General features: G+C 32.3%; 1 protein-coding gene across 1 annotated transcript in view; it reads left to right on the top strand.

Moving 5' to 3' along the window:
* The window catches only part of LOC106708451 (neuroglobin), a 50,788-nt gene that overhangs the window by 13,431 nt on the left and 12,314 nt on the right, over positions 1–25,043 (top strand). Inside the window, exon 2 of the mRNA XM_014499971.2 lies at positions 20,689–21,295. Coding sequence (XP_014355457.1) covers positions 21,096–21,295 — 200 coding nt within the window. The 5' untranslated portion in view covers positions 20,689–21,095. The remainder of the gene's footprint in view (positions 1–20,688; positions 21,296–25,043) is intronic.

Raw genomic sequence — 25,043 nt, 5'->3', positions numbered from 1 at the left:
TATTTTAATCCCACGCAAAATTACATTCTCGCAATCTGAAGCCAAAATATCTACTATAAACAAATTCTTAACGCAGAAAATCAACTATATTTTGACATGTAACAAATTATTCCTTTGAATTTAACACTTTGAATACATAAAAATAAGCTGCCTTGATATTATAAACATCGTAAATATAATAAAGCTATAAACTATTATGGATAATTTATAACTCACGTAGATCCGGTAAAATATTGCAAAGTAGCAAATGTATGAGGGAATTTTATTAGGACTGTTACGTTCTGTAACTGGAACGGACGATTACCTTCCATAATGTAATAATCAACACCCTCTGAATTATTCACACAATCGAGGGAAGCGGTAAAATTAAATAATGGACTCGGAAAGTCTGGATTATTGAGTTGGTAAATCGATCGCCTATAACAATGAAAATGCAAGTATGTATATATATCATACTAATTTAAATGAACGGATAGAAAGATGGATAGATGTTCATTTGATTGTATCTCTAGAACAGCTCAACGGATCTTGATGAAATTTAGCATAGACGTAGAACATATTCTGGAAGAACACATAGGCTACTTATTGAGTTTATTTTTATTTATTTTTTGTTGAGGAGTCGCAAGCGTCAACTAGTATATCAATTACTGAACTCAGATTTAAATCACATCTTAGTGATCATTGATGAGTCCTTTAATATAAAATAAGTATCTATACTAATTGACTGTTAAACGACACTTAGCATTGTATAATTTACAATTTTAAACAAATCTTTAAACTAATACGCGATGAGTCATCTAAACAACAATTAATTTATCTTGGCTACAGTTGCATACAACAAAAACCGGAGTTGAAGACAGTCGCCGTGGCCGATATCGGCTGGGATTACATCATCATCATACAATTTGTATATTTACAATTATAAAGTATTCCAAATGTTGGTACACCTGTACATGTAGAAACAAATGGAGATTAACGTAAACAACAGAAAGCAGATCAAGAACAGAACATTATAAATTACGGAGACTGCACAATATAGGTAAACTTTGGAACACTTACAAATTGAAATTATTATTTGTATTATAATACGGATTGCGACATAATAACAGGATTTATATATAATTCGCCCACAGAATATCGTCTACAGTCAAAGAAATTAATTTGCTTCCCACTTAGGATAGAAAATCTTGTAGCAAACAGTCACTATAAAATCTATAATTTTGTATTTTGTGATAAATTTTCGGTCTAATTACATTGTGATCGTAATATTATACCAAAACGGAAGAAATAAACATCCTCAGATATTTCATGTCGGAATTCTTCGAGTAAACAATAGAACAGAGCCGAAAAACAAAAGCCCAGCTCTGGTAATGGATGCAGAAATTAATTTTAAAACGACTGTTCAGTGCCTATTGTTATTTTATTTAAGGTCATTATATTTGAATGAATAATAAATTTAAATATTGTTCCAGTAATTCTGTTATACTATGTTTTAAAAAAATAAATATAGTAAACAAGTCTGTGTGCAAAAGTGTTTTTTATTTGAAAATTTCATATTTTTCAGTTTAACTCTAAACAACTTTTCCCATAACTTTTTTTTTAACAATTTTTAAAATATAATATACTTTATAAATTTGATATTCGGAAAAAGAAATATTTATAATTCTTTCAAAAGAATTGAACAGATTGGGAATTTAATAAAATATGTACGTGGAATAATAATAAAAAGCAGTTCGTCTTTGAATTTAAGAGACAGGACCTGTCGAGCGCGCGCATTTCCTTTGCCAAAAAAAAACGTACAAAAAGCTCTAAGCTTGTTAGTGTTTGTAATTTTTTGAATCAATGTGTAGTCATACAGACGTTTCAATTTTGCATGTTATCAAGAGATTAGCATGTGTGAATGTCATTATTACCTCAGCGAGTTTATTTAGTACAAGGACGCCTTTTGCCTAGTCCGTTACTCTATAGTCAATGTTTCGCCCACTCGGTGCGAGGAATGCTGAAAGCGCTCGATCTTCATTCTGTATTGTTTGCTTACACTGAACTTTGAAATCTCTATTGCAGCCATCTGCAAATTGAATAGCTCTGCAATATTAAAGCTTTTATTTTATTTCACTCCAGTGAAATGTTAAATTCGGAGTTTATAACTCCGAAACTATGAATACATTTTAAAATTATCATCAGATAATTTGTTCAGCAACACAATATTTTGTATAAATAAATTTTCGTTTTAATTTGTCATTCACTATGATGAAGAGTTTTAATTGGTCCTTCGAACTGGATATCTAAAATTAAAAATTTCTACACTTTCCGCGACCTACATATTATAAATGTATTCAACTAATTCGGAATTCTATGGAAACATTTATAATATTTGTAACCTTCAAGACTGAAATAATCCATTTTCCTTTCATCACACGATGTTATTGAATCAACGATGCGTTTTCTTAGTTTAATATTTAACTTGGCTTAGACACTGACAGCATTGAAAGAAATGTGACCTGCTGATTGCAAGACATGCCTAATCATGGCAAAGTGTCAAAACATAATATTATGATAGAATCGTTGATTTTCAGCCAGTAATTTCGCTTCATACTTCAATGTGCAAAAAAACTTTGTTTAATTTTATAATCTGTTAAAATGCATTTTCTTGGTATTGACTTCCTTGATTAAGAGTGAATATTTGTCTCTACTTTTCCTTAATTTGGTTAAAGTTCAATAAACCTTTACGTCGAATTATTCTGATGTAAACAAAACGCTTCGTTCAAATCTATTTAAAAAGTAATAAAATCGTATGAACTTAAAGCGTCATAAAAATTTAATTATGTCGTATGTACTCGTATACTTCATACGAATTTACACGCGTCCATAACGTTAAAATATCGCTGGAAAGCTTTCAACAAATTACGAGTATACAAAAGCGTTTCAATTGGTTTTGTAAATAGGAAAATTTTATATTCAAAGACTGCTATAAAAATCAAATTAATTAAATCTATATTAATTGCTTCAAATAATTAAAGCGTTTATAAATGTTATTTTTAACAATATAAACCAAACATCGTCGACAACAAGAGAGCGTCGGTGGCTCAGGGGTTAAGCACTTAACTTGCAATCTGCGGTTTCTGGGTTCGAATCCCGTCATGTACCAATGTGATTTTCGAGTTTCGATTTACATCTGTACATATATCCAATGTTCTTACGGTGAAGAAAAACATCATGATACAACCTGCACATATTTGAGAAGAAATTCAAAGATATGTAGATATGTATGAAGTCAATCAACTTGCACTGGGCCAGTGTGGTAGACTATGGTCTAGTCACCCATAAGTTAGGGTAGGCTCCGAGCCCCTCGGTGGGGACGTATAGTGAGCTGATGATGATGAAACCAAACATCTGTTGTACTATTATTTGGTAAAAATTTTTGCTTAATTTTTTTTAGGTTGTGGACACATGTGTAGAACAAATGACTATCAGTTTTACAGTAATTGCTATCTCTTGTATCGTAAACCTTGAACGCTGAGGCAAGATAATTGGTTCTTTTCTTATAATAATGAAAGCGTGTCGTCTCTAAGCTGCAATTTGCATAAACAATCACGAATAGTTTGCTCGAGTATCTTGCAACATAATATTGTGGTGTAAAGTGTAATTTTAATTAAAAACTTTAAAAAAAATGCTAACCTATTAAAACTTTCGTAGGACATTTTGTAGGATACTGCGTGAAGTGCACATAAAAAAATGTGTTGAATATTACAAATGAAATTGTTATGTTAAATATTTTTTGTGTAAATTATGCACATTTGTTTTTTAAAGTACAATAATACAAAGAATGTGTACTAATAGTTTCTCCGTTTTCTGCTGCTAATTTTTTTTATAATGTGGCAAACGAGCAAGCGGTAATCTTAATTCATGGAAATAATGAAGTAACCGCAGCCCATAGATTTTCGAAATTGCAGATATGTTGTCTACCTTTAATCAGCAGAGAAGGGAATGCACAGAAAGAGAATATTTCCTCTTCCAATGCCACCTTTCTTCTGCAAAATCAACTTCCACTTCCAAACTCTTTATTTTAAGAAAGGGATGGAAGAGGAAGACGACTAACAATGCAGGCACACTCATTAGAAGAAATGCAGAATTACTTCTACTCGCCTTTCTTCTATGTGTGTTTACCCATGTGGATGAATTGTCCGGAATATTAAGGAATAATAGTAAACCGTTGGGAATTCCCGAGCCATTAGCTTTAGGGAATAAGATCGCGTAGCCGGACATGATTGATGAAGTCTACCAGATCGAGTGACATTCAAAACACAAGGAGACAAGCCGCGTGAAATTGAGAAATGAAGCTACATTGACTAAATATGCGATGAAAATATGTATTGTTTCTAGTATATATAGACGAGCGGTCGTATCTTACGCGCTGCTTCGACTTACATTATTAATGGCAGGGAACAAAATAATTTTATGATGTTGCATTTTCCGGACCTACTAGTTTCAGACCCCGTGTTTTGAATAATAATCCAAATTTATAAAATGTTATGAAAAAATTGTAAACTATAAAAAATATTTCAACACTTTTATCAATAACCAATGGTTTTATTAACTTTTATATTCTGTATCGAAATAAAAGTAAATATAAATATGAATCACGGTAATAACATTAGAACAACTTGACGCAGCTGCTTCAACATATAAAATGTTGAAGATCGCGTATGGATTACGTGACTGGAGAGCGAACCGCACTGATTACTGAAAATATATAACTACACATAGCAGATTATTTGTATATTGTAAGAGAAAAATTACACTCGCTATGTAAGAGTTGCTGCAAAACAAGTAAAAAGCAAATGAAAAATCCTATGTCTAAGAAAGATCTTATGATTTACGTTATCCATGATGAAATTTATCATCAACGAAAAAGAGGAGTTAGTAGAAAGTTGGAATTATACCAAAGAAAAATAAAAGTTTAGTAGCAGTTCATATTTATTTATTAACAACAATGTAATTGAAATTCTAAAACTTAATCTTTTTTTATTATTTGTACAGATTAAAAATATAAAATGATTTATTCATAGAGATTTTTTTACTGAATACCGTATAAAACCAATTAGTTGACCGCATTAAAGTCAACCGCGACCTCATCAAGGGGATTGAGAGTTGAGTTAAATCCGTGGCCAAATTAAACAGGTTCTGTTTTAAACGTTTGATACATTCATCTACTTTATCATTCACCAACAAATACGCTAGCTATATGTAATCCAATATTTAATATTAATATTACATTAATATTTCATACAAGGATCGCATTAGGAATCGATACACTTGATCTATAGTTCAGGGGGCGAAATATACATACTTTTAGACTCTCTCTCATCAGTCATCTCAAAGTGAGTATTAACTTTGGATTGTCTTCGGATGGATGTTTTGGTTCGATTATTAAGTTCGATCTTGGTCATTTAAGCTTATGCAGTTCATCTCAATATTGATAACAAATATTGTAATTTATCTTTTCCCCTCACAACCCATATCTTATGTTTGTCATTTTTTATTCCATGTTTTTTGTTTATATATGTTTCAAACAGCCACCCATCAATCTCAGTAGCCTGGTGGCGAGAGGTAATCAGATTAGCTGCAGCCACCGCTTTGTTATTCTGCTCTGAAGTTATCCATCAACCAACCCTTCCTTAAACCAGACGTTACTGAAGCAATATGTATTAGTTACATATGGAAGAAGTTTTTATTCATACGTTTATTTTTAGGGAGATTACTGCTTTTAGTATTTACTCGATAGACATATTTTTTTGTTATGTATTTATGTCAATAACTTTTAGTAATATAATAAAAATAGTAACCCACTTGCAAGCACTACCTTTAAAAATAAAATTACCAAAATCTTAGTACTAGGAGCAGAGTTATTTGGTATCACACATAAAAAACTTCTTTTTTTAAATCGGCTCAAAATTAAAACAAAAAAATTGACTATTTTCAATTTTTTTGTTTTATTTGAAATTGATTATTTGTTTTGTTGACAACACGAACTTGACATTGACTTTAATCAAGAGTGACACTCAAATGAAGCAGAAACTCTCCAATTAGAGCAACGCATGAACACTTACAGCATTGTCCAAGATTGTAATCTCACCTTCACTGTTTTCTTAACGGCCAACTCCCAACTGTATTCTCCAAAGAGTTACTTAGTTAATTTTTCAATTTTAGTAATAAAATTAGCTGTCGCCCGCGACTCCGTCCGCGCGGAATTGCAAAAAAAAACTAATGTGTTCTTCCAGATTATGTTCTACACCTGTGCCAAATTTCATCAAGATCCGTTGAGCAGTTCTGTTAATACCTTCTAACAAACAACTAAACTTTCAGATTTATAATGTTAGTAAGATTTTAAGTAAATAAAAACGTTCACATTTTAATTATTGTAGTAACATATCAAATTATCAAAGCTTTGTAAGTTAAGTCTATCAAACCGTTTTGAACTAGATTAATTGAAGTCCCCGTGTAGAGTTACTCAAAGTTATAATTATAGGGCCTTTAACCTCCTTTGAAACCGCTTTTGCTACTACATAAGATACTATATATATCTTTATGAAGGATTTCTTTACAACATAATTACACCTTGTTGAAAAATGTCGTTATTTTTAGTTATCGTCAATCTACCAGCGTTAAATAAAATCGGAACTAGACTCCGGGATCTATGACTTATGTAACACGAACGTAACGCATTACGTCTGTAGTTTATTGTCGAATAAAATACCAAGAGCTTTATAGACATATATCGAATCACTTCTATATTATTCTGTTTAGGACGAATTGCTGAAAGTGGATCTTGCAATGAAGATTATCTTCGTGTGTTTTTTATCTATTCTTAATGCTTAACGATTTTCAACCTTACGATGCGAGTTGGTAAGTTGAAATTTGCATGAGTTGCTTTTAATAATAAAAGGTAACCTCAGGTATTTTAGATTAGAGCTGACAGTAGATTCGTAAATCTCAAAGGATATATTTTAGATGTCGTACAATTTTTTGGGGCACTATTATTGCTTTTTACGAAATTGGATAAAATATGAAAGCAAGGAATGACTATTACATGTATATTTATGGAGGAGGTAACTCGTACCAAAAAAACTTCTTATAATTATTATTTTTCATAAAGTTCTTTACATTTTGCATTGTAGTTCTGTCATCAAATCATGTATTAACAACATTACACCAAATTATAATAATTTGACGTTCCCTTTTGTATTTTCAAAACCCCTTTTATACCCTGCTTTAGCGGAAGTTCCATTTTCAACTTTGTATTTTATTTTAAATTCCTAATCAACTTCCGGTCACTTATTTTAATTCGAATACATATCCTACATTTATGATGGCAATTTAGTTCGTTTAGATGTTGATGAATACATTAATCTTACTAATATTATAAATGCGAATGTTTAGATGGATGGATGTTTATTTGAAGGTATCTCCAGAACGGCTCAACGGATCTCGATGAAATTTGGCATAGATGTAGATCATAATCTGGAACAACATATATACTACTTATTACTTTTTTTAATTCCGCGCGGACGGAGTCGCAGGCTAGTATGTTATAAGTACATTTTTTTATTTATTTCATTAAAACCTTAAACTTGTGCTAGGATTAAGCTAGGATTGCGACCTGCTTCCATATATCACTCACAGACACACCGTGCGAGCAATTTATATAAAACATGACACTTAGTATCGCATCCGATTAAAATTTATAATAGGTCCTTACATATGAAATTGGCGTTTTTCGTACTGGCCACTTTAATCACGAATTTCTCCTCTTTGGTAAGGAATTCCAAATTCAAATTTGTACAGCTATAGACTCATGTATTTGTGGTTCGATGACCGTCATTCATTTGTTTTTTTTCTTCTGTTTTTTTCTGTTTGCGTCACTCATTTTACAAAATGGAAAACTTAAAATATCGCATTATTTACGAGTACGAGTTCCGCCGTGGCACTAGGGCTGCGGAAACGACTCGAAGGGTGAATGATGTGTATGGCGGTCGTGTTGCAAAAGAAAACACAGTTCGTTTTTGGTTCCAACGTTTTCGTTCTGGAAATTTCGATCTGCAGAACGAGCCCCGTGGACGGCCTGAGACTCAAGTTGATAATGAAGAGTTGAAGGCTATTGTGGAAGCGGATCCATCGCAAACCACGTCCGAGTTAGCTGCAGGCTGCGATGTTAGTGATAAAACTGTTTTAATTCACTTGAAGCAAATTGGGAAGATTAAAAAGCTTGAAAGGTGGGTACCTCACGAATTGACTGAAGCAAACCGGCAAACGCGCGTCGACTGTTGCGTTACATTACTAAACCGGCACAATAATGAAGGTATTTTAAACCGAATCATTACCTGTGATGAAAAATGGGTTCTTTACGATAATCGGAAGCGCTCAGCGCAATGTTTGGATCCTGGCCAGCCAGCCAAATCCTGCCCCAAGCGAAAATTAACCTCAAAAAAGTTACTTGTAAGCGTTTGGTGGACTAGTGCCGGTATTGTTCATTACAGTTTTCTCAAATCTGGCCAGACTATTACGGCTGATGTCTATTGTCAGCAATTGCAAACCATGATGGAAAAGCTAGCGGCTAAACAACCTAGGCTGGTCAATCGCTCCACGCCACTGCTCCTTCACGACAACGCTAGACCACACACTGCGCAACAGACGGCTACTAAATTAGCAGAGCTTCAATTGGAAAGTCTAAGACATCCTCCGTACTCCCCGGACCTTGCTCCAACAGATTACCATTTTTTTCGAAATTTGGATAACTTCTTGCAAGGGAAAAAATTCAATTCCGATGGGGCAGTCCAAATCGCCTTCAAAGATTTTATTGATTCCCGTCCGACTGGTTTTTTTAGTAAAGGGATCAATGAACTACCTATGAGATGGCAAAAGTGCATAGAAAATAATGGTTCATACTTTGATTAATTAAATATATTATATTAAAAAATATTCGACTTTTTGTTCCTCCCATACAAAACGCCAATTTCATATGTAAGGACCTAATAGTTACCAATTTATAATATCACTTAACGTTGTTCATTTCCCCGAAACATTTAATTAAGTCCGACCCACGCACGTTCCCGCGCAGGCCAATTAATTACATTGCAAGCTATGAAGCATCACTACCCCTAAATACTTATATAACACACATATAAGTCTTCGCATACTGAGAAAGTGTGTTATTAAAACCCAAAATAGACGATCTTGCAGAGATGTATGAAAAAAGCCAGTGGTATCGCATGTGCCAGATGGACTACGGTTATCTCTGCCTACCCCACTAGCTTACGTATGCAAGCTACATAATAGTTAATTACTTTATACCACATTCAAAATGATATATTTTCCTTAATATTATTGCATAATCACCAGCTAATGTCAATTCTGAAGTCATTGGCCTTCCTTAATAGCAGCTACCTCAGTAAGAGTTCTACCTTTGACATCCAGTGACATTCTTACATCCTCACGAGGTAAATGTTATATGTGATAGAGTGGCTATCACTTCTGGTACCCACTTGGGTCACAACAGTACAAAATAAAATTTAATTGACCCTGTAACTAAGCAATGATTTAACTTATTACTTACTAATAAAACAAATTAGGATATATTAATACAAAATTACCAACAAAACTGTACGAATAGCGTTAGCAATGTTTAATTAAACTTTCTATTAATAGACGGAAGCTGTAGTAGTATTCGTATAGGCACTCTGAAGCCCACTCACGCGTTAGCCTTCAACAAACGCAAAGCGAGCACGCCAGCGAGTTAGGTATTGATTGATCGACCTCGGGCCCAGCTGCATCCAAGCATAGCAAGTGACCATTACTACGATGTTCAAACTCGGATTGTAGTCACACCTATAAATTGGATCGATTTATAATACGAGGTTTGATTAATTAGACGCTGGAGATAATCTACGTAATATATCTATAATCGAAATTCCTTATCTGTGCAGTAAAAACTGATGTTGTTGTTGTACTGTTAACAATAATAAGTATTACTTTAGATCCAAAAACTGATATTTAATACAAATTATAAGCTTAATATCAATAACCAGAACTTTACCAAACTGGAATTCGAATTTTGATAAATTAAACTTCGAGTTATAATAAAGTGAGAACGCGTAGTAATAACGAGGGGTTTTAAAACAAGAGCTTTGTGTTTGTACCTACCTTGGGGGGCTATAACAATACAATGTTATGAATGTGGCAGTTTGTTGAGCGCTGAAGATATCACAATGTACCTCATCGGATGTAATTGTTTCAGATAAAACGTGCTAACTGGCAATCTCGAAAATAGGGCCGTTTGAATTCTCTTTTTGAACGCAAATATTACCTTTCAAATAATTTTGTTGGTAGAAATACTTTTAAGAATTTTAAACATATAAAACCCCACAATCGGCTCCTGATAAAACTTAAGCTTTCAAAAATAAACATTTAAAGACAGACCAGCATAAAATTTATACTCAATTGTTTTTCTAATCGAATCAAATAATTTAAATGATTGACCTATATTCGACAAATTATTTACACTGAAATCAACCAAAAATAACACGTACGGGTCGGCTTCTATTGTTTTAATAGATGCTAGTACATCAGTACCACACGCTGTCTTAATTTAAAATTAATTAGAGATATTAGAATAAAAGATAAAATTTATATAACAAACTATGAACTCATTGCACCATTAAAATTCTTGCCTGGAAATTTTTACTTGATATTTTATATAATTGTTTTGTTATTTATATCTTGGGATAGACTACAAAAAGCTTTCTTCTCCAAAGACTATTTCATAGTAAACTATATTATCTATACTTTATATTAATGTTACGAGTACGAGTATAAAGAGGAAATATTTGTTTGTTTATTTTTTGCATTGAATAGGCTCCGAAATTAATGAACCAAATTGAAAAATTCTTTCACTGTTGAGAAGCTACACTATCACGCTATTTTTTTTTAATTTCGCGTGGACGAACTCTTTGGCAACTGCTATGCTTAATAAATCAAGTTTATTGATCTATTTACTCTTAAAGTAAACGGTGACTAACGAGCGAACCATCACCTGAATAAGTTAAAGTAACGAAGTACCGCTGCACATAGACCTTTAAACCAAGTTAATAGGTTTCAGCCTTAATGGTTAAGGAACATATTATAGTTTGTACTAATAGATTTGCTTGCTTCTCAAAAGCCGGATTATTGATTACGTTAAAGGCTCCGCTTGTTCCAATTAGTGCGAGTCTCATCAATTCATTGCGCGGATGTAGCGCTTTGTTCGCGCAATCCAATTCACCTGCAGCCTAGTTAATTCAAATTAGTGTATAAATGTAACGAGAGGACTTCTAATTTATATGAGATACATTCCATTTATTTTTATCACTAACATTTATATTGACTGCCAGTATTGTAAATGTAAATTGAAAACTGTAACCCAAGGATGAGCAACACGCGGCTCGTAGCCCGTTATACATGTTTATGTGGCTCAACTCAATTTATTTATTGATATTGATGACTTTCTCCCATCAATATATATGTATATGAAGTACGTTGACGTAGTAGAGGTACAATACTAAAAAGAGTATTTTATTAATAAGAGTTAATCTATGAGCCAACCAAAAAAAAAAATGAGCCATAGATTAAAAAGGTCACTCATTCCTATTAGAGCGATTCAGTCTAGCGAGCAACGATTTCAGTCTATTTCATAAGATAGCGAATTGCTAGAAAAAGGAAGGACATTTTTTGTTATAATGGTGATTATTTTTTTAGTATATAAGTATATTCGTGTATGCTTTACAGTTATCAAATTAAAGGCACCTCACGTTCTGAGCGGGTAATTTCGGTTCAGAGATGACGTAAGTTATTCACTCAGTATTCAATCATCTGCATACATAAGGCATCAAGCAATTTACTTAGATTGCCTTGTAAAATAAGCTAAGAAATACGTGACTTGAATCTACTTTTCATGCTCATTATTATATATTTTTCTTTAATTGTCTTAAATTAAATATAATATTTGTTGTCTCAATTGTTTAAAAATGTAATCACAAGAACACACAACGTAACTAAAATAGGCAATAAAATATTACTTTTTAGAAATTCAATTGAATTTAATTACGTGGTTTATTTAAACAAAATTTTAACATATATTTATTATGATGTTAGCTTTGATATATTTATGTCGCCAATTTTCATTTCAAAATGACACCTGGTGATCAATTCTTCGCACTGCAACGATAATAACATAAGTAACTTTGAAATTAGAACCTAAATTTCAAAGTATTATATAGTTCAAAAGGATATAATATGTTATTTAGATATCAACAATACAACTTATTTTTTTAGAATGTGTTATGTAAAAAACAAATAAAAATCGTCCAACAATATATACATATTTGGGACATATGAAATAAACAGGATTATGTTACCTTCAAGAGAAGGGTGAATAGGCACTACGTTAGAGAATACTTAGTACCATCCTTCGACCACATCACCATGACAAAGCACTACTTCATTCGTTCTATAAAAAAAATATATATATATGTAGTAAAATACATAATCAACTTATCCAGTCCAGATACGTGCAAAAGAACTCCACTTAACATGACTAATGCTGTGATTGATGTAGACTGGACGTTACATTTTCGTTTCAATGATAAATTACTACTTCCTTGGCTGTGGGAAATCCGTACCGTGACATGTTTTACTAGCTTGTCATTTGTCTCAATCAGGATCTCAACCATGTCTCATACCATAAAGAAATATAAATTGACACGTATTTCAATAAAGTTTCCACGTTTTGTTAGATCACTTTGTTAATACAGTGAAACCTGGTTAAGTGAGACATCAAGGGACCTGCAATGTCGTTTCACTTATAGAGGTATTCCACTTACCCAGTGTCTCAGATATACAGGTATAAATAAATATCTGTCTCATTTACAGAGGGTTCCATTAATAGAGGTGAGAATACAGGTTATTTCAGTTATACAGGTGCGATCATTAAATAAAATAACGTGTTAGTTATCTCAGTTACAGAGGTTTATGCATATAAAATTTACTCGCTGTCTCAGTTATAGAGGTAACTATGATGATAAATCGAAAGAACAAATCCCAGATATAGAGGTTTACCTCGTCCCACTAATAGAGGTAATTCAGTGCCAAAGTGTTGGGACCTCAGCATGAGTTCCAGTTATGGAGGTTTCTCACTTATCCAGGTCCCACTTAACCAAGTTTCACTGTATAAATATTATTTGGCAAAGTTTAAAAAACTACTATTAGTCGAATCCAAAAATATTTGAATTTTCATATGAAGACTATTAACTTATACTGAAATACGTACAGATATTTTCATAAGATTAACATGTCTACTGTCCATTGTCGTTAAAATTGTTCCCTGTACCTCCAGGCTTATATCTCTATATACACATATCTCACTTTCCAAATATAATCTTGTGCATTGACGGGAAAATGGAAGGTTAAATCAAGTATAATAGTAGGGTTAGCAAAATAATTGAACAATTTGTAGAGTACGACAAATTCGACAAATGTTTCCATGACTTTAAGCTGTATTTAAAGGAACATTTCAGAATTATATTATTACAACATGATTGTGATTTGTCAATCTGCATCTTGCATCTCGATGAAATTTGGCACTGATGTAGAACATAGTATTAAAGAACACATAGGCTACTTATTAAGTTTTTTTAATGCCGCTCGGACAGATTTGCGGGCGACAGCTAGTATAGAATAACTCAAAAATCTGCTGGTCTAAACATTTTAGGAATCATTAAAGATTCCTGAGTACAAAGAAAATAAATTACGCATCACAACACCTCATTTCCTTTAAGACCGGTAGTGCATTCGCAGTTCCTCTGGTGTTGTGGATGTCCATGGATGTCATCGATCACCTTGGTGTTCCCGCTGCTCGTTTGCTCTTTTCTCTTATATAAAAATAATACTTGATAATATACCACGTGCACTTTCTCTGCTGACTGTACGTACATTTTGTATCAGCGTCCTTCACGCCTGTCGCACGAGTTAAATCTCCAATATCGATGTGAACATGCCGACACTAATTGAATTCTCATTGTTTGTATGGACGTCGAGGCTAATGGTCTTCTCCATGCTTAAATTAAAAAATAAATTTCGAAATATGTTTTTTTTTTATTATTTCGAGTTTAAAATGATTAAAGAAATTATGTTACTAATTTAAAATTATTATTTCTTAATGTCCATTCTAAAAATTATTTAAATGAAATAATTGACCTTTTTTAATTCATTTTTATTTTTAATTTCAAATTTTAAATTCCTTAAATTGGAATTCTAGTTTTCAAACTAAAATTATTTAAATTCATGTTCATTTTTAATTATCATTTTAGTGGTCAAAAATTAAAGTAACTATTGACAGAATTAGACAAAACTTTTATAGACCTTAGTGAAATAAAATACATATCAATCTGCCCTGGATATCATTATGATCTAGAATTAAATATTATCTTACAATGTTTCAGAATAGCGTTTACATTACACACTAGAAATTATACTTAAAATAACTTACATTACAAGACTCAAAGTACAAAATAAGTAAAAAAAAATAAGTAAATACTTTGAGAGTGTCAGTAGGAAATTACAGAGTGTTAAATCTAACGCTAAATTTCATCATAAAAATAGTGTGACAATGACAAATATAACAAAAGAATCGATTAGTCATTCCTGACTGACAAGCGATGTGTGTGAAAAATGGTCGTCAACTTTGCGCGACATCTGCTGTCATTTTAGGGATACGTATTCCATTTCTAAAATGTTCTTTTTATATTACTCGGTTATATTAAACGTAAAAACCAGCCAAAACCAGTAAAAACCGCTCTTATATGAGATATTACATATTAATATACTGACATCCCATTATGTATGTGAAGCGAAATCTTAGCCCCACTTTTTGAGAACATTTTGTGAACGGATAAACGTGAAAATTGACAATATTAATGTGCTAAAGGAGGGCTAATTTTTGGAAGGATAAAGTTAATTTTAATCAAAAATCAATCTCGTGTTTTATGAATTAAGGTCGATTTTTTTTTTATAAGAGAAGGGGGCAAACGAGCAGCGGGAACACCAAGGTGTTCATCGACGCCCATGGACATCTGAAATACCAGAGGGATCGCAAATGCGTTGCCGGCCTTTACGAAGGTGATACGCTCGCTGCTTGAAGGACCCTAAGTCGTAGCGGTTTGGAAATACCGCCGAGGACAGACCATTCCACAACGCGGCGGTACGCGGAAGAAAGCTACGCGAAAACCGCACGGTTGTGGATTGCCAGCCATCGAGATGGTGTGGATGGAACCTGGCGGTCTGTCAAATTGTGTTGTGTCAATTGTGATTTTTAATCAATGGGCAGCAATCAATATTATGATTAAGATTAACAATTTTAAATTACATTCCATAAAAAAAGAGTATAGTTAATAGCAGTCTATAAATTACCTTTATAACACTTAAATTAATTAGCCAGTTAATGAAACCGCACTATTTCATTATAAAGCTAAAGCGAAGTGGTACGAATAAATTTGCATATTTTAACATGAGTAAAGGGTTACTCATTATTATGAGAATTGCTTGCTTTGTTTTATATATAGCTGTTTGAACTCGCAATGCATTGGCAAAAATAACTTCTAAAGTCTATTAATTAAAAAATATATATCATATTTTATAACACCAGTAAAAAGTTTCACAAAACATTGTTACTTTAAATTTAACTTTATTTAAGCCTAAAACCTTCTCTGGTCTCAATCTATCAAAAGGTTTAGAAAGCACAATATATTTCATCAATTTGTACTCTCAAAGAACACGTCCTAAAATAGAATCCATTCTATCACTTTAATAACTCTTCATGTACACAAAAGGGTGTGTTGTGAGTGACCGCATTTTGTTAATTAAGCCTCCTTCGTTGACGCAGAAGGGACCACAAGAAATCTGATAAATGAACCTAATCTACGCGCCGCTACGAACGTGCCGCTACGAAGCGGCAAGCGTAGCAATAATAGCTCAAAGGTACATATATATTTACTTGAACGGTTCCCGTATAATTTTCATTCTTGTTTTTTCCCTTTGCTATAAATAATAAATAAATATAATTACATTATATAAATTCAAATAAGTACCTTAATCGTTTTTCGCTACAATTTTATAAAATGATTTTTAGCTCGTATTCTAGATAATATGACTTTGTGAATATAAATTTTTAGTACGACGTTATTTTTAGTATTAACTTTAAATAAAATAATTAAATAACATAAAAACTTTTTATTGGCTATTCGTTCAACTACTTGTATTATAATGTACCTAATTAAACATTGATTTACATACCAGTGACGTCACAATAAGCGCGTCATATAAATTGGCTACTTAACTTGAGCTCTGTCGTCGGAAGAAATAATTTAGGCAGTTAGCAAACGCCTGACGGAGCGACGCCGAATATAAATTAGCGAAATTCTCCTCATTGCGAAGCCACTCATAAACTTTTCTAAGAGACGTTATTAACAAACAAATACTTTGATAATATTATAAACTAGCTTTTACTCGCGACTCCGTCCGCGCGGAATAAAAAAAAAAGGGGTAAAAATTATCCTATGTCCTATTCCTGGTTCTAAGCTACCTGCTCACCAATTTTCAGTCAAATCGATTCAGTCGTTCTTGAGTTATAAATGGTGTAACTAACACAACTTTCTTTTATATATATAGATTTATATAAAAGAAATAGAGAAATAGATTAAAGATATTTCATGTCAAACGCAAACCAAAGGAAATTCATACGAAGTTTTTGTAACCACTATGGTCATTTGCAACTCCAAGGGATGTGCAGCTGCGTTGTCGCTCTTAAGTACCTACATGTATATTCATAAACTTTTAAGCTAGTTCGACGTATACAGTGACGTAAAAGCGACCGGATATTAAGGGGAAGGTAATTTATCAGGCACCTTCCTATTTGCGAGGCTTTGATGTCCAAATCAATTACCTACACAGTACTTCAATCAGCCAGGATGTTGTTACTCAAATCAACTGATGTTACGAAATGCTTCGTTTACATTTTCTGTATATGATATATTATTTTAAAATAAAACTTCTATGTTTTTAATTTCATTTATTTACTCTGAATATATTTGAATAATTTATATTAAGTCGAATTAAATAGTTGTTTAGTAAATTAATGTTTCACCGCTTTAAGAGATGTGAATTCAATAAAAGCAAATCTTTTTGTCTTTGACCTTTCTTATTTTGTTGTAGAGACATACTGTTTTACTCCTAAAACAGTTAAACACTGTAGTTAAATACGTGTTTTAATATTTTGACCGCTGCTAATTGATACGTTGACGCCAAAAATATATATTTTTAGCCGACTTCAAAAAGAAGGAGGTTATCAATTCGACTGTATTTTTTTTAATGTATGTTACCGCGAAACTCCGCCCCTGTTGCTCCGATTTTGATAAAAATTAATTTAATTATTTTAATATTGCTTGCAGATGGGTCCCATTTTTTTTACATTTAAATATGTATCTCCAAAAGCCTCCGGTATAAGTACAATGTTATTTATTATTTCAAGATCGCATTTCAGAAGTCCACGCAGAGTTATTATTTCTGGTAATTCTGCTAATATCAGCGTACGACAAAAGGGTGACATGTTTAAGTTAAAATGTAATTGAAACACTGTCTAAGTTTTTTATGGTCAGGCACAATGTGTAAGCCTCATCACTGAAAATTTTTACAGAATAATATTTGATAATTTTGAGATATTTCGATATAAAAGAAAGGAATTCCGCCTTTGACCTTCGACCAAAATACGCACCTATATTTATAGGCTATAAAATATTTTATGCATACGCTTATAACAAGAAAACTGAACGTCGCTCTGAAATCTAGTTTGGTAAGATGTTGAATTATATTCATATATTTCTTCTTCGTTCCAAAATTTTATCATTATTATTACTGTTTCATTTTTATTAAAAAGTAGAAGAATTCTTTGTTACATTTCTAATTGATTTATTTTATACAATTTTAAATCTAATATATAAAATTCTCGTGTCACAGTTTTCGTTCCCGTACTCCTCCGAAACGGCTTGACCGATTCTCATGAAATTTTGTGAGCATATTCAGTAGGTCTGAGAATCGGCCAACATCTATTTTTCATTTTGTTTTTTTTTTTTTAACTGCGCGCGGACGGAGTCGCGGGCGACAGCTAGTATTAAAAAAAAAAATTCTTAATAATTGCAAAAGGAATCAATACTTTCAGTGCACGCTTTTAAAACAAAACAATAGAATATTAGTAAGCTCCATTTCTTTGTGTTATAGACACAAAGAAAGAACTATAGAAAACTTCATGAAACTCTCGAATGTTCGAACATAATATTGTGAAATGTAAGAAGTTTTAAGTAATAGAAAATCCATAGTGTCGGTTAATTAAACAAGTTTGTAGACAAGTTCTTTGTGGATTAAATTCATATTGAATTAACAAACCACGGATGAAAACGGATTACAATGAAAATATATTTTTCAACCAAGAAAAGTACATGAATTCGGGATAGTTTGAAACTTATTAATACCGTTTTGTGATTTTTTATACATTACCTTTTATTGAAACCTATAGTTTATCTAAATATTAATGTATTATTATTATTTATAAATTTTTAGATTAATGCTGTCGATATTTTCATAGTTTCCAGTTGGCCGTACACTATCATTCAATAAACAAAGCAGCCTTTGTCCGCGGGGACCAATTATGTTGGATCGAGGACACATTTTAAAAATTTCATAACGCTTCCCTCAATGTATAAAACATTCAACATTTCCCCCACTTTGTTGCCGCTCCTCTGTTACGTAAAGCTGCACGACAAAATAATTTCCGTCTGTGTCATATCAATTTATATCTTTTAATCTCTATTCTAAATACGAGTTGTATCAACCAATATTAAATGAAGTTTAAAAAGTTTCGTTTTCAGGTTAAAATATAGATTAAGACAAGGATTGTGAATTAAAGACACTGTGTATAAAACCAAAGAAACAATGAATAAAATATGTTCATAAAGTAGTATAAAGAAAATTTTGAATTTCGACCTTATTTTGACCTCAATTCAAATCACGAAGATACTTAAGAACAAATTCTAATGTTTTTATTCTCTCCTTCAAACGTCCTTGGTCCTTTTAAGTAATCTGTGATTTATTGCACCCATAAACAATATAATAAAGCCTTAAGCTATGTTAAAACATAGTCAACTGGGTAGGTAGAGGTTACATATCGTCCTACTACGGTCTACGGTATCGGTTCGTACGGACTACGGTACGTCCGGTACGAATTTCTATAGTAAAAGGTGGCAAACGGGCAATCGGCAACCTTATTATCATCTCCAATAAGTTGTCGATGCGTTGTCCACCTTAAGTTGTCAGAAGAGGGGAACAAAAAGAGGGTATTTCCCTTTCTATTTGTTCCTTCCTCCGGCGAGTGAAATGTATCAGATATATTTATTAATTTACACAAATTATAAGGAAAATACACAAGGAGTTTTATTAACAGTAATCTGACGTTAGTAGATTTACAAACGATTATCCAGATGTTATAAAAATGTGAAATTAGTCGAAAATTACATACAAACACAATGAAAATACAAATGAGTTGTTTAACTTGACTGTTGCTTTGAGAAATAAAATGTTAAGAAAGTTACCGGACGGAATAAAAATTAGGTACAAAATACTCTAAAGACTTGAAAGAAAGGTCCAAAAACCTATAAATTCAGTAATTATCAACAGTTAATTGCAAATTGTAATGCTCAAAGTTATTAAGAATGCAAAAAAAGTATAAAAGATTCATTAAAATGTAAGAATATACCGCGTATTAATGAAAGAAGGGGAATTCAGATTTTTCAAATCGGGACAAGGCAACGTGAAAACACCAGGGATTATTCAAAAGAAACAATCTAATTAACAAGTTAAAAAGGGAAAGGCAAAAATGTAATTTTTAAATACTATTGACTCGGTGTAAGAAACCCACAACAAGGTTGTATAAGAGGCACGCATTAGAGGTTAAGATGTAAAATGGAAATCACTCATAAGAGTGGTAATTAATAAAAATAAAACAATTGATAGACGTAAAACTAACTCGTCTTCGTTTAATATTAAAAAAACAACCATAATTTTGCAGACAGAATAATAGAAAAGACGAGGAGCGAAATATAAATGAATACTTAATACTTATTCAACAAAGGTCTTTCAATTAACGAGTTATAAAGTTCCATCAGGCGCTTTGTGAATGGCTTGATTTAAGGAGAGCCGTCTTGTGTAAAATATTCGTAGAAACCCCTTGTTCGGGCATTTCAATCAAATTTATTAAGCGCGCTGAAGTCAGGTGTAAATTGTTTTAAATTAAGCATAAAGCAAATGAATTTGTTTAATACCTTAATTTTTTATTTTTCCCACAATCTCTTTATATGTAAAAGTCAACCGACTAGGCAAACCGTTTCGGCTTCTGTCAGGCTTCCTTTTCCACGAAACACTACTTTCATTTCAGTAATCAATAAAGTAAATTCGATTAAACAAATCGGAAACATAGCTTAAGATCAAATTTATCCAACTATCCATCGCCGTCTATTTTAAAATATATAATAACATAATTTTCTTATTTCACAGGTAGCGAGAATGCGGTCTGATTAGATAAGATAAGTTATGACGCAGGCCGCGCTCAGATCCGACGCGAAAATGTTACAGGAATTCCAATTCTCAGAAATTGTAAGACCGTCGAGAGATCTGAATGAAATGAGAAATTTAATTTAAAACTTGAGATGGATTATGTTGCGGCCGGTAATGAAAATTTCTTCGGCATGAACTAAGTGCTACAACAGCTATCTGAAGTACTTTAAAGTGTAGATAAGTCGAGTGGTGGACGTTTTACAATTACAAAACAGTAGTGAATTGTGAATCTGGTGACAAAGTTAAAGCAAATAATAATACGAAGTTAATATTAAAAGCGTTTGGAGAAGTGATTAAGGGATTAATGAAGTTTTTATTTTCAATTAGTGCGATGATGAAGTGAAGCTATGGGTTGTCAGTTGGGTAAGCTAGCAGCGTCGGAGCGGCGTGGCGCGGGCGCTTGCGCGGGCCCAGCGGTGGCGGACGCACCGCCGCCGGCCACGGATCCTCGGCTGCCGCTCACCGCAAAGCAGAAGTACTCCATGTTGGCTTCATGGAAAGGCATCTCTAGAGCAATGGAGAAGACTGGAATTTGCATGTTTATCAAGTAAGTACTTGTATATGTGTTACAATGTGATGTTTGAAGAACACATCGTTTTTTTTTGTACTGTATTGTTTCTTTTTTATATAAGAGATTTTTGATTGGTCGAAATAACCGTTTTTTTTCTAACATCTTTCAAAGATGTTTTTGAGCACAGTTTTAGCACATCGATCATGAAATTTTTTTTTTCTTCTGTATAACAATAAGTAAAACTTTTTATACCGCTGTAAACATTAACCAAAGTTTTGTTGACTCTAATGTAAACCGTTTTAGAGCAAGAATAAAGATGGCATAGAGTCGCTCAGACGACAAAGTTTCAAACGCTCAAGGCCTTAAGAACAGAAACTCATTTGAGTTGAGCAAATCTAAATGTTAAGAGACAAACATGGAAATTTACATTATATTTGGGTTAAACACATATCTCTTTAAGTATTTGTATTAATAATTTACAGTAGGGGACGTTTATTTCCTACCCACTTTCGCTAAAACGTTATTTGAACTCAGAGTCGATTGTTAGTCACATAAACATCTTAGTGGGGGAATTCTAATCTAATTTCTAAAAATCAACCCTAAGGACCTCCCATAGCTACCATTAAACTCTAGATAGATGCAGCTTGTTTTAGTTTATTGTTTATGTTACACTTTTTTTCATTACCTACGTTATTTTTTATTATTATAACAGGTAACAGAAATGACCAGATATGCAAAACTGCCACTTAAGTTTCAATCTCCTGTGACTATAAACGGGTTAAATTTAGCTTTGTAGGTCAACAGGGGTTGTTAGAGGCCCAACACAGCCCGGCTACATTGTACAAAGTCTTTGTATTCAATAATAGAATACTTTCTTTGACGTTGTACTGAATCATAAACGTGAAATACTATTCGAAACTTTTACACTAAAACAAAAGCTTAAGAGTAAGCTTAAGCTTATTGATGGACGTACATGAGTTTCTTGGGTTTGAATACCGGCATTCGATTTATTGTAAACCCTAGCACAAACTAGTTATTTTATTTAATGTTATTTATTATATAGCAAAATTTAATTATCGGCTATGCCATATACCAGAATGTAATCTAAACCATTCCATATTTCATCCAGGTACAGTTAAGGGTCTTGATGTTGCGTCCTAACAAACATCCATTCATCCATACTTTCGCATATTTTTTTTCGTTCATTTAAATACAATTTACCAAAAGAAAAGATACATTATGTTTACTATTTCATTAATACATTAATGAAAGTAATATTGTATACAATTTTTCTATTGTTCTTTTATTAAAAAAAAAAAAAAAATATATAATTATATATTAAAAAATATATATATTCTATTGTTCTTTTATTAAAAAAGCAAACTGTAGTACACTGTATATTCTGAAGAGTTTCATTTTATGAATTGAGGTTTCCTTTTTCCAAAAAGTTTTTAAGCGTTTTAAGGCTATTATGTTCTTTAAAAGCAAAACAGTTCTTGAATGGAATTCAAGAAGGCGTTATGAATATAAGCAAACGCTAACTAAGTTTCGAGCTGCCGAGTACCGACCGCAAAAAAGCGACGAAGTTAATTAAGTTACAGGGAACTGTTGTTCCTTGTATTAAAATGTTTTGCTCTTTTTATACGAAATTGAATTTGAGAAAAGAAATATATATTAAAAGAATATTAGAAAATATAAACCGAAGTTCCTAAGAAAGATAAGCAATTTAAAAGAGAGAAAAATCAAATTGCTTCGTTAAAAAACTGCATACTGTAAATGCAAATTTTACATACAAGCACACAACTGACATACTGCAAATTTAAAATCGAATGAGTGTGTTTGCAAAAATGTAAACCTACAAAATCTTTACAGACTTTCATACACGATCATCGAAATCAAGCACTTTTTTATAAGAGAAGGGGGCAAACGAGCAGCGGGAACATCAAGGTGTTCATCGACGCCCATGGACATCTGCAATACCAGAGTAATTGCAGATGCGTTACCGGTCTTTGAGATCGTGATTGTAACTTGTGCTTAAACGAAGCACTGTGCAAAACTTATCGAAGTTACATATTTAACATTGGTATTTCTAAAAAAAGTCAAGCGCCTGTAAAAAAAATTGATAACATTTCGACTGTTTCTGTTGCTAAGTAAGACACGTAGGAGCTTACAAAGTATAAAAAGATATCTGCATATTCTCTCGAGTAGATATACAAAGTTTTAATGAAATCGTATAATTGAGTTCCTCATCACTATAGTTCAGAGACAAATATAAAATCAGACAATAGTAGTTTAACAGTTGTACTAACAGATGGCGCTCACAAAGTTCCTAAATGCAGCGCTAGAATGGCGGCCGCAAACAAAGTGATCAAACTTTGTCATGTCCCTGGCCTCTGTTTGTAGTATTTCCCTAATTAACTGGCTTTGCTTTGTTTTTGAACTTTGGTTTATTGCTTGCCTTATTGAACTTATACCATTCTCTTAAAAGTAATTCTTGGAAACCCTCCAATTTATAAAATAAGTGTAATTAAATAGGCCCTATGTTAAGAATAGGTCCTAAGACTAGTAACCCTATTTATTACTTAGAAATCAAACTCACTTTATATCAACCAGTTACAGATAATGTAGGTAGATTTTTTTAATAATTCACTGTATATCTTAGGTAGAAAATCTTTTTATGTAAATATTTCAACTATTGAAATGCACTGCAAGTTGACTGAACAAGTGCACGTCGGTATGAAATGAGCGGAAAATTATTTTCGCATAGATTTTCCAGTCGCTGATTTCATTTAAAACCATTTGATGTTACTCTCTTTTCTTTTTTTATTTGTATACTACATTTCTAGAATTCAATCAAATAGGAATAAAATACAAAGTAACTTATTTAATTTATATCTCTACAAAGAACTAATAAAGAATAATATTATAGAAGAAACATACTTTTAATAAAAATTCATAAAATGAACCCAACAATTTACTTGTCCTATAAAATATCAATTTCATTTGAAATTAAGCGACCCTTCGCAGTTATTCGATCAGTATACAATAAAAATTCCGGCTGGTCGACCGCAGCCGCTTCAATGAAGACAACTTCACCAATATTTTGACTGTTAGTTATTGGGGTAATGTAGGCTTATGCCCCTATAATGGAGGCCCAATTTTAGTCCTTTTACTTCCCACCCTTTTCTTATTAGGAAAGGATGAGAAAAAGAAGTACATTTGGCGGAAAAGGGGATGCATAGGACGGGAAAACATCCTCATTCTGTGCGTCCCCTTCTCCGTTGATTAAAATAGGCAACGGTCGCCTTGCTATTTCGGCGAATTCAGGTGGCCATTTGCTCGTTTGCCAGTTTTGATATATAAATATAAAAAAGTAATATTTTTAAGCATATTTCTCCAAATATGCTTAAAAATTATGCTATTTTAATTTTATTATTTTTTTATAAAATGTATTATATAGATAATAAGTAAATAAATTAATATATATATTTATTATGAGACATATTACATGGTCGTAAAGTGATAAATAAATAGTATCTAAAATGTGTATTACTTTGAAGATAGAAACAATCGATTCGTCTGATTAAATAATCAAACAAAGTAATATGTTTCTTGTTATATCGTAATAAATTCGATATTCACTTTAATAAAAGTAAATGGAAACAGTGAAAGATATATTTTTATTTGTTTTGTCTTTATATCGTTTTAGCGAAACTTTTATTTGTAAATACCTCTTTCAATGTTTTATATAATCTCATACAATCCACATCGGACAAAGGTTCGG

This window comes from Papilio machaon, chromosome 14 (genome assembly GCF_912999745.1).
Source record: "Papilio machaon chromosome 14, ilPapMach1.1, whole genome shotgun sequence".
NCBI classification, from domain to species: Eukaryota; Metazoa; Arthropoda; class Insecta; order Lepidoptera; family Papilionidae; genus Papilio; species Papilio machaon.
Note: the sequence above shows the minus strand (reverse complement) of the source record. Positions and strands in the feature narration are given on the sequence as shown.